The 12,017-nt window shown below is 37.2% G+C and overlaps 1 protein-coding gene across 1 annotated transcript in view; it reads left to right on the forward strand.

The window, feature by feature from the left end:
- The window catches only part of LOC117722638 (solute carrier organic anion transporter family member 6C1-like), an 87,011-nt gene extending 75,544 nt beyond the window's left edge, over nucleotides 1-11,467 (forward strand). The window contains exons 13-14 of the mRNA XM_034521888.1: nucleotides 9,672-9,815; nucleotides 11,312-11,467. Of these exons, the coding sequence (XP_034377779.1) occupies nucleotides 9,672-9,799 (128 nt within the window). The 3' untranslated portion in view covers nucleotides 9,800-9,815; nucleotides 11,312-11,467. The remainder of the gene's footprint in view (nucleotides 1-9,671; nucleotides 9,816-11,311) is intronic.
- The last annotated feature ends 550 nt before the right edge of the window (nucleotides 11,468-12,017 follow it).

Raw genomic sequence — 12,017 nt, forward strand, 5'->3', positions numbered from 1 at the left:
AACTTAAATAAAGGTGATTTTAGAATTTTCAATTGTTTATACCAAGGTAATAACTGCTAATAATTATTTTGATGATTAAAGATTTACATAATTCTGTAGGAAGTATTTTATAGACTTGTATTACATAATTTATTTAAATGCTTATATTTTTGTTAAATGCATTTTAGATTCCTGCATTATACTTTAGGAAATATAATTTCAATGTGTTAACTATTCTATATATTTATGCAGCCAAATTAAATATTCCTGATGAGGTTTTTGAGGGTAACCGATTTAAATATTAGATAAATTTGAATACAATTTATAATAGCTGTGTGGTTTATTGAATAGGTATCACGACCCAGCCCTTCACACACATTCATCTGTTTGAATACTTGGCCCATAGGGAGTTACACTGCTAGGAGGTGTGGCTTTTTGAAGTAGGGGTAGACCTTTTAGAGAAAGTATGTTATTGTGGACTTTATCTTTATTTCTCCTATACTCAATCTGTATGCCTAGTGTGGCATAGATTCACCCGATGTCTGCCACCTAATATGTAGAACTCTCAATTTCTTTTCCATCCCCACGTCTGCCTGAACTCCAGCATGCTTCTCACCATCACAGTAATCGACTAAACCTCTTATAGCATAGGCAAGTCCCAGTTTTTATGAGAGTTACTGTGGTGTCTCTTCCCACCAGTAAAATGCTAAGATAGATGTTGGCATCAGGGAATGGAATTATTCTATAATAGACCTGACCATAATTTGATTTGGAGAATTGTGGATTTGGGCCAAAGGGTTAAGAAAGCAGTGGAATGCATTTTTTATTGGATATTATATTTACATTTCAGATTTTATCTCCTTACCCCATTTCCCCAACACCCAGGACCCTCCTATCCGATCCCCCCTCCTCCTGCTTCTATGAGAATGTGCTCCCACCTACCCCCCCACTCCCACCTCACCACCCTTGAATCCCCCCATCACCCTCAGTGTTCAGCCTTCATGGGACCAAGGATTTCCTCTCCAACCTCGCCCAACAAGGCTATCCTCTCCTACATACACAGATGAAGTCATGGGTCCCCACCCCCATGTGCTCCTAGGCTGGTGGTTTACATCCTAGGGAGCTCTGGTTGGTTGGTATTGTTGCTCTCCTTATGGGGCCACAAACCCTTTCAGCTCCTTTAGTATTCTCTCTAACTCCTCCATTGGGAACCCCTTGATCAGATCAGTGGTTAGCTGTGAGTATCTGCCTCTGAATATGTCAGACTCTGGCAGACCTCTAAGGAGACAAATATATCAGTCTCTTGTCAATATGCACTTCCTAACATCCACATCAGCATCATTGGTGACTGCATATGGGATGGATACCCAGGTGGAATGGTCTCCAGATGACCCCTCCTTCAGTTTCTGTCCTCCACTTTGTCTCCATATTTACTTCTTTGAGTATTTTGTTACTCCTTCTAAGTAGGACCTAGTCATCCAGACTTGGTCTTTTTTCATGAGCTTCATGTGGTCTGTGAGTTGAATCTTGGCTATTTCAAGCTTTTGGGCTAATATCCAGTTTCAGTGAGTAAACACCATATGTGTGTTCTTTTGTGTTTGGGTTACCTCACTCAGGATGATATTTTCTAGTTCCATCCATTTACATAAGAACTTCTTGAATTCATTATTTTTAATAGCTGAGTAATATTCCATTGTGTAAATGTACCACATTTTTTTGTATCAATTCCTCTGTTGAAGGACATTTGGGTTCTTTCCACCTTCTGGCTATTATAAATAAGGCTGCTATGAACATAGTAGAGCATATGACCTTGTTATATGTTGGAGCATCTTTTGGGTATATGCCCAGGAGTGGTATAGCTGGGTCCTCAGGTAATGCTATGTCCAATTTTCTGAGGAACCGCCAGACTGATTTCCAGAGTGGTTGTTACCATCTTGGAATCCCACCAACAATGGAGGAGTGCTCCTCTTTCTCCACAACCTTGCCAGTGTCTACTATCACCTGAGTTTTTGATCTTAGCCATTCTGACTGGTGTGAGGTGGTATTTTAGGGTAGTTTTGATTTACATTTCCCTGATGACTAAGGATGTTGAGCATTTCTTAAGGTGCTTCTAGACCATTCGAGTTTCCTCAGTTAAGTATTCTTTGTTTAGCTCTGTGCCCCATTTTTTAATAGGGTTATTTGGTTGTCTGGAGCCTAATTTCTTGAGTTCTTTGTATATATTGAATATTATCACTCTTCAGATGTAGGGTTGGTAATGATCTTTTCCCAATCTGTTGATTGCCATTTTGTCCTATTGAAAGTGTCCTTTGCTTTATAGAAGCTTTGCAGTTTTATGAGGTCCCATTTGTTAATTCTTGATCTTAGAGCATAAGCCATTGGTGTTCTGTTCAAGGACTTTCCCCCTGTACCTAGGTATTCATGGGTCTTCCCCACCTTCTCCTCTATTAGTTTCAGTGTATCTGGTTTTATGTGAAGGTCCTTTATTCACTTGGACTTGAGCTTTGTACAAGGGGATAAGAATGGATTGATTTGCATTCTTCTACATGTTGACCTCCAGTTGAACCAGCACCATTTGTTGAAAATGCTGTCCTTTGTCCACTGGATGGTTTTAGCTCCTTTGTCAAAGATCAAGTGACCATAGGTGTATGGTTTCATTTCTGGATCTTCAATTCTATTCCATTGATCTTTCTGCCTGTCTCTGTACTGATACCATGCAGTTTTTTTTTTTTTAAATCACTATTGCTCTGTAGTACAGTTTGATGTCAGGGATGGTGATTCCCCCAGAAGTATTTTATTGTTGAGAATATTTCTATCCTGGGTTTTTGTTATTCCAAATGAATTTGCAAATTGCTCTTTCTATCTCTATGAAGAATTGAGTTAGAATTTTGATGGGGATTGCATTGAATCTGTAGATTGCTTTTGGCAAGATGGCCATTTTTACTAAATTATTCCTGCCAATCCATGATCATCAGAGATCTTTTCATCTCTTGAGATCTTCTTTGATTTCTTTCATCAGAGACTTGAAGTTCTTGTCATACAAATCTTTCACTTGCTTGGTTAGATTCACTCCAAGGTATTTTATATTATTTGTGACTATTGTGAAGGGTGTCATTTCTCTAATTTTTTTCTGAGCCTGTTTATTCTTTGAGTATGGGAAGGCTACTGATTTGTTTAAGTTGATTTCATATCCAGCCACTTTGCTGAAGTTGCTTATCAGGTTTAGGAGTTCTCTGGTGGAATTTTTAGGGTCACTTAAATATTCTATCATATCATCTGCAAATAGTGAAATTTTGCCTTCTTCCTTTTCTTTGTTTTATCCCTTTGACTTCCTTTTGTTGTCTAATTGCTCTGGCTGGAACTTAAAGTACTATATTGAAAAGATAGGGTCAGAGTGGGCAGCCTTGTCTAGTCCCTGATCTTAGTGGGATTGCTTCAAGATTCTCTCCATTTAGTTTGATGTTGGCTACTGGCTTGCTGTATATTGCTTTTACTATGGTTAGGTATGGGCCTTGAATTCCTGATCTTTCCAAGATCAGCATCTAGTGAGATGATATGTGGTTTTTTTTCTTTGGGTTTGTTTATGTAGTGTATTACATTTGTAGTAAGATCTGATTATTTTTTTAATTTCTTCAGTTTTTATTTATATGTCTCCCTTTTCTTTTTGTTTCTACTTCCATTTTTAGATCCTGGATGATTTTGTTTATTTCCTTCACCTGTTTGGTTGTGTTTTCTTGCAATTCTTTAAGGGATTTTTATGTTTCCTCTTTAAGGGCTTCTAGCTGTTTACCTGTGTTCTCCTCAAATTATTTGAGAGTGTTATTTATGTCTTTCTTAAAGTCCTCTATCATCTTCATGAGAAGTGATTCTAATTCTGAGTCCTGCTTTTCTGGTGTGATAGGGTGTTCAGGGCTTGCTATGGTGGGAGAACTGGGTTCTGATGATGCCAAGTAACTTTTGTTCCTGTGGCTTATGTTCATGAGGTTGCCTTTCGCCATCTGGTTAACTTTAGTGCTACCTGCACTCACTTTCTATGACTGGAGCCTGCCTTTACAGTTATCTTGCTTGTGTCAGAACTCCTCAGGGTCCAGATGTCTCTGTGATCCTGTGATCCTGAGTTCCAGCTGCTCTGAGTACAGTGTCTCCTCTAGGATGTCTCAGGATATGGTGTCTCCATGGTAGCAGACTAGCTAGGTGTCTGCTGCTCTGAGTGTAGTGTCTCCTCTAGGATGTCTCAGGACATGGTATCCGCTGCTCTGAGTGTAGTGTCTCCTCTAGGATGTCTTGGGATATGGTGTCTGCTGCTCTGAGTTCTGTTGCTGTCTAGGATGTCTTGGGATATGGTGTCTTCATGGTAACAGAACAGCTAGGTGTCTGTCCTAGCCTCAAGGACCAGGCAAGGGGCGGAAGGGGAATGTTATTCCACAGGGGTGGGGTTTGGGTGCCTGGTGGGTCCTGAGCAACCCCTGCTGCCTGTTATTGCTCTGGGGTACAGGGCAGTGTGTGACTGTTCTTACTTGCTGCTCTGAGTTCTAGGATGTCTGGGGATAGGGTGTCCTCAACAGGGAGCAGACCAGCTAAGTGTCTGCTCTAGCCACACCAGTGGAATGTGTTTTAATTGGGAATAATTTGCCATACTACTAAGAACATAGAAGACAGTGGTGCTGTAGGTGATTTGAACTGTGGGTGCTGGGCTCAAGAAATTTCAGAGGAGAAGAATTTTAGTATGTTGCCTAGAGATCATTCTTAGGATGTTGGGGTGCAGAATGTGGCTGCTCTTATCCTTGTCTGAAGAGTCTGTCTGAAGAGGTTTAGAACACCTCAAACAGCCTAACGTAGACTGTCCTGTGGTTCACTCATATGAAGAACAGTTTGATGAAATGGAACAAAGAAAATTACAAAGTGTATGTTCCATAAAATATGGGCACCAAGACGTACAAAGGAGCTAAATCCCATGTTCAAACAGATAAACACATTAAAGACATTAAGTGGAATAAATGGATTTGTGATGTCATAGCAAAATCCCACCAAGTTAAGATTCCATCTTCTGAAAAGGAATTAAAAACAGTTTATGTCTAGGCATGGGGGCACATGCCTTTAATCGCAGCACTCAGGAGACAAAGGCATGCAGATATCTGAGTTCATAGTTGGCATAGTCTACAGATGGAGTTCCAGAACAGTTGAGTTTAGGCAATGATGGAAACCATCAAAAACAGAAAGAGACAGTGAAGATATAATTGAATGATTGGGCCATGCTGCAGCTCCAGCCAACAGCAGAACTTGGTATCTTTGGACATTTGGTTCTGTCTTTAGAAGCAATGATAATAGAAAGAGGTTAATGAATATTCCTTTCTGACTAAGGAAAGTTTCTGTCACAAGGTCTGTGTCAAAGACTTTTCCTGCATGGAGACCTAGAGAAGCAATTGTGTGAAACTGTGAAAGTGAAGCTTGGATTGTCTTGGAGACCCCAAAACGTTGGAGATGCCAGATCCATTGGATCCCTGCCAGATAGCTAAAACACAAGGAATGAAACCAATCCAATAGATAGCTCTGTGTTACAATAAACAAAACTGAAAGGAGATGGAGATTTGAATAGCACTTTGACATCAGACACTGAGATGCGGAATTCAGAGTTTGCCAAGCTAGGTTTTTGTTTTGTTTTGTCTTACTTTTGTCTAGTATTTCCTGACTGGGCTCCATTCCCTAACTTTTGGAACAGTAATGTATATCTTGTTCCATGTGGGGAGTATGTGATCTGCCTTTTGATTTTCATGTTACAGTGGATTAATGTTAAGAGATTGCATGAATCTCAGAAGATACTTAGAGCTTTGGATTTTAAACAGTATTGAGACTATAGGGACTTAAGAATTTGGACTAAACATATTTTGCATTACAATCCCATTATAAACCTACTGGGGCCAAGAATTGAAATGTAGTTGTATGGTCCCCATAGTCCCGTGTGTTTGAATGCTTGACTCATAGAAAGTAATACAATTAGTAGGTGAGGCCTTGTTGGAGTAGGTGTGACTTTGCTGTGTGTCACTCTGGAGGTGGGCTTTAAGGTCTTCTGTGCTCAAGCTATGCCCAGTGTGGCACAGAGTTTTTTCTTCTGCCTGTGGATCAAGATGTACAACACTCAGTTCCCTCTCTATCCCCATCTCTGCATGCATGCTGCCATGCTTTCCACCATGATAATCATTCGGAAAATCTAAGCAGGCCAAATTAAATGTTTTCCTTTATAAGAGTTGCCAAGGTCATGATGTCTCTTCACAAAAATCAAATCCAAACTAAGGCAAGTTGCCAATAATATCATCAAAACACTATGATCTCTCTGAAGACTAAACTTGAAAGTTTCCTCGTTTTCGGCAAGACAAGAGATGTATTTTAACATTTTTAGTTATCAAAAATCTCTCAAAGTATGACATAATTGATGTCTGGGTATGGTTGAGAGGTATCACTGAATGCTTCTTTTAAATAATATGCAAATAAGCATACGAGCTTCATGAAAAATATATTGGATCAAACTGACAACATATCTGCTAAGAAGGAAAAAGAATTATGCTAATTTAGATATTTTATCTAAAAGTTCAAGAATGATGGACCACATATAATATGAATTCTTAAATTTGATAAAATATGTGTGCATAAAAGACAATAATAATGAATGTGATTTAATTGAATTGTGGAAACAGAAGGTAATGTTGTATGTTTGTGTTAATGGGTGCAATTAGTGCTGTGTACTCTTTGGAATATACTTCATTGGGACATGTCTGCTGTATAGACATAAACAAGAGAACCTGGCCTCCAAGATCTATGAGACCCTCCTCTAATATAAAATACAACGATCCCATCCTCATAGCCAAGGACCCAAGCAATCAGAAGAGAGAATATGAAAGAAAACTTATGTTCAGCAGACATAAAAATTGGGAAATAAGAACAAATTAGAAATTTGAAGCTAACAACACAGGAGCTGAGGTGATAAATTATACTTTCAGTGGCTGGCTCACATATAAACAAAAAATATCTGGTAAGTCAGAAGGAAATTTCAAATTACCCAGTCAAGGAACACAAAGCAATAAAAATATGAAATAGTGAAGAAAAACTATATGGGTTATTGATAACCATCTAGAAATTTCACAAAGAATGTTCAGTAATCTCATTAAGTAGTGAATGGATAATGAGCATATGACATTACATGCCAGACACTATTTTAATCCCAAAAGAAGGAAAAAAATGTCTCTTTGAGGATATGGATAAATCAGATAAATACTATGTATATTACTATTACATTTTCAATTGCTCCCAAAATAGTTGAATCTTGGTATTTTATAATGAAGTTTATATAGCTCACAGTCTAGGAGTTTCAAATTCTAAATAGGATTACAATTCTGACAGAACTTTTTTTGCTGCATCAAATCATCATCCTCAACATAATGTCTGGGACATGTTTATTATAGAACTACCACATTGTGAGACAGAAAGCTAAGAAATTCAAAGCTTAGGCTTATTATTACAATGGGAAGTAACCAAGGTCAAGGACTTGTAAAATGCATATCTGTAGTGTTCTCTATGAGTCTCCTACTATGACTTACATATTATAGGACTCATCACCAGTGTATTAATACAATACACTCAATCTTTCAATGCATAAAAATCCAAACTGTAGCAATCCATACCTGGCCTCCAAGATCTATGAGACCCTCCTCTAATATAAAATACAACGATCCCATCCTCATAGCCAAGGACCCTGAAATATCACTGCAAAGATTTAAATTTGTAGGTTTAACTGGGACATTTTCAGATATAAGCTGATGTTTTAAAAGGTTTCATGTCTACAAATTAGGAGGGTGACAAACACAGGATAAACATCAGTAGTCCAAAGGAAGATGTCAGGAGCCAGAGAGGAGTACCGAAGCCAGAACAAAGACTAAAAAATCCAGCATGGAAGATACAGAATTTTAAAGCTCCAAACCTGGTATTATATAAACATTTTAATGCTGGGTGGCCCCTCATTTGACCTGTGATGTTGATAATCCTTTAGGACCCAGAGTTTTTATTTTGCTCTGGATTTGCAAATTATCTATAACTTGATCTGATGCAGTACAATATTTTTTACTACTCTGCTTGTCTATTGACCACTTTGCAGGTCAATTTTCAAAGCTCAACTTGACATAGCCCTGTTAGCCTATTCTGTATAAGCTCAAGACATGTAGCATATTTCGGTCTGGTCTCCAGAACTTCCTGTGAGAATTCTGTTGAAGCTGTCAGGACCCCCACAACACTTGCATTTTGCTTCCCTGGACAACTAGGACCATTTAGTAAGATCTGCTGTCAATGTGAGTTGTGATACTGAAGACTGAGCCATGGCTATTGTTGTGGTACTCACTTGGCAGCAAGGAGAGAAAGTTTCCCTGAGCAGGAAGTTGATTTCTGGTGCTAAGGGCTTGTTTAAAGAGTTGTGGAATGTCCTGTAGGCCTTTCTTCATTGTTCTGTTCCACAGCTGTCCACTCCTACAGAGTCACACTAATCTCATTAACGAGTGCTTACTTACTTACGATTTGTTCTTCCAAACATGGTTTTACTCTTTCCTGACCAGGCTATAAAATTTTAGTCTAAATTCTGAATAAAACCAGCAAGTACTGCCCACTGCATATCATTTCTGTTTGGTTGTTTGAATATTGCCCTCTCAGTATTAATCACATGTCTTGGTGTTTCTTTGCACTGTTCTATGCAATCATTTCAGGTCAGTCTTTGTAAGACTACATCAGAATGCTATGCTCTCTCACAGATCCTTCTTGAGTGAAAGTGTGGTTTTCCATCTCTTGCTCCCATCCGCTGTGGAAAATGTACTCCATGTCACTGTCATGAAGTTCTCCCTTCCTTTGGATGTTAATAGCTCATTTTATTAGTTATTAAGCATGGAAACATTTAGTGTATTCTCTAGATGTTTTGCCACTGTGGTCAGATACATTTTTCACTAGGAAGCCACTCTTCTTGGAAGAGCTACCAGGTTTATTTTTTAATAATTTCTCATTCATCTCTCAAAGTTTATGCTTCCAAATGTTGATTACAGTCACTCACTGCTTATAATTTCCATGGAAATATTATTTGTCTATCACAGGTAACTATGTCTTTAAAACAGATGCCATAGTCCAGAAATGGAACAGATCTCTTAATTTTTTTTTGTTGTTTGAAGTGGCTGTATTAGATAACCAGTGTTGATTTGCTACAATATTTGGACTTTTAACAGGGTGTTTTACTTGTGAAGTTTAATTATTTTTATGTAATACTTGTAATTTTAAGAAATTTGAGACAAAAATTAAATCTATAAAATAATTATTTGTATTTATGTGTGAACAATATTTCAATCAGTTAAGCTACATAAAACTTAAAGCAAGTTTCAGTTCCTATTCATAGTTAAATTTTGAAAATATAATTTGTGTACTTGCAAATTAACATAGTTTAATAATTCATGGAACATTACTTTTTTGAAGCTATCTTATAAGTCTGAAAAACTTAATAAGTGTTTTAAAATACACAACTAACCATAAAATTATAATATCATTTTATAAATGGGAAATTAAGACCTTCAGAATTAAACTGGTTTATTTGGGTAAATTGCATTTTTCCTTAAAAAAGTTTTGTTAAATATGACATAGTTACACTTCTACGTTTTATTTTTTTATTTCAGGGATTGGCCTGCAAGGATTGGCAGGCTTTCTTTGTTTTTATGCTCTTTCCAGATATGATTATGTGGTAAATGAAAAGACAGAAGAACTGCCTACACCTGTAAATGTTAAAAGAACTGAAGAATTCTAACTGATTTCTTCATTGGGTAAGGATTATTTGCTTCTATTTTGTCAATGAAATATCATATGGATAATTTTAAAACAATAATTGTAAATAGTACATTTAAAAATATACTTCGTATTATCTCAAAATTTTGTATAGTATTTAACAAAACTACTGTTTTTATTAAGATAATTGTTAAGATTATTGGAGTATAGATAACTGTTCTTCAATAATTCTATAAATTAGAAATTTCCCCATAGAACATATAAAGAAGTTTAGCTTAAATGTGTATTAAATTTTGAAAGTACATTATTATATCTTTTTTAAAGTCATAATTATATTCATTGATAAATTGACATAGATTCTTACATAAAATTTGCACTACCTATTCTTTGCTGGTTTGTACTTTAGAAGACATAAAACTTAATGTATTCATATATCTCTACTTTACACTTTTACCTGGATTTTATTAAAAATACCTAATAACCTGAGTCAATTTTCCATTTTTCCTTTATTCTCATATTTACATTTAATCACGCATTACATTTAATCACATATATTTCTGTGAAGAAACGTTTGCACTTGAAAGCAATAGGTATCAATCAATGTATGAAGTTATCCTTGAGTTAAAACTTTCCTGTAAAGAGATTTTAATTTTTCATATATTATTCACATTCTTGATATATTTTCAAGCCATAGATAAACTTATTTTCTATAGCAAGAACTCATAAGTCAATTTCCCCTGCTGTTTTCTTCTCTGTGTGAATTGACAATCTTGGATGGCACTGTGTTGTTGCATGGAAGGGTGGTGGCTCCATCCATCCCCACAGCACTCAGAAGGAAGTGGGAAGCAGGAAGTATTCATTGTACTCACACTCTTTAAATTGAACATACAACATGAAAATTTATAAACTAGTTGTCTTAGTTAGGGTTTTATTGCTGTGAATAAACACAATGATCAAGGCAACTCTTTCCTTTTTTTATTGGATATTTTATTTGTTTACATTTGAAATGTTATCCCTTTTCCCAGTTTCCCCTATGGAAACCCCTATCCCATTTTTCCCCTCTCTGCTTCTATGAGGGTGCTCCCCCACCCACATACCCACGCCCACCTTCCCACCATGGCATTCCTTTACACTAGGACATCAAGCCTTCCCAGGATCAAGAGCCTATTCTCCCATTGAAGTCCAACAAGGCCATCCTTTGCTACATATACAGCTGGAGCCATGGGTCCCTCCAGGTATACACTTTGGTTGGTAGTTTAGTCCCTGGTAGGGCTGGCTTTCAGGTTCAGAAGGCATCCAGCCACATGTAGGATTGGAAGAGCTGAGAATTGTACATCTTCATCCAAAGGCAGACAAGATAAGATTAGCATCTAGGCAGTTAGGAGGAGGGTATTAAAATCCACACCCACAGTGAAAAACCTACTCCAACAAGACTACACCTCCTAATTGTTCCACTCCTTGGGCCAAGCATGTTCAAACTATCACACTAGTTTTATGTGAAAATTGACTAACTCTTTTTGATTTAAATCTGTAGGACTGGAGAATCTGTGAGGTTCTGAGTTCTAAGGAGAGCAGTCTATCCTTTGAAGATTTCATAAGATGTGCTATAATTTCAGAAGAGAAAAATACCATTAAAGTGTCTGTGTGGATCTTTATTTTCATAATAAAAATACTTGTATGAAACATTTCTAATAATGTTTTATGGATTATCACTTTTTCTTAGTTTTATTGAGGGGACAGTGTGTGTTCTTGGCATAGGTCATACCTGAACAGTTCCCAGGAGTCTGTTTTGTCATACCTGCTTGTGGGTTGCTGGCATAGTGCTAAGGTTTTCATCTCTATGGACAAACACTGTTACCCACTAAGCCATTTGCTAGCCCTGGAATAGGATTTTAAAATATTATTCTATGTGTATAATTTAGATTCCAATAAGAATTAGTTTCAAAATTTTTAAATTATAACTATTAAAATATCTTTGAATCTACTGGTGGCCATGCCAATGCACTAGATATCTATCTACGGGTTCTATCTCATCTTTGTTGGGAATTTTGGCTAATGTCCTCATAGTTGGGTCCCAGGAACCTCTTGGGTCCCTTGCATCTGGGACATTCTAGTGGCTACTCCTAGTTCTCCCTCTGCAACTGCTACTCACCTACTTTCACATTCCTGGCACTCCTCTATCCCTTCCCATATCTGAACTGGCCCCCATTTTTCTTTACCTTCCTCTTTCTCTCCCAGAT

The sequence above is a fragment of the Arvicanthis niloticus genome, chromosome 17 (genome assembly GCF_011762505.2).
Source record: "Arvicanthis niloticus isolate mArvNil1 chromosome 17, mArvNil1.pat.X, whole genome shotgun sequence".
Lineage (NCBI taxonomy): Eukaryota > Metazoa > Chordata > Mammalia > Rodentia > Muridae > Arvicanthis > Arvicanthis niloticus.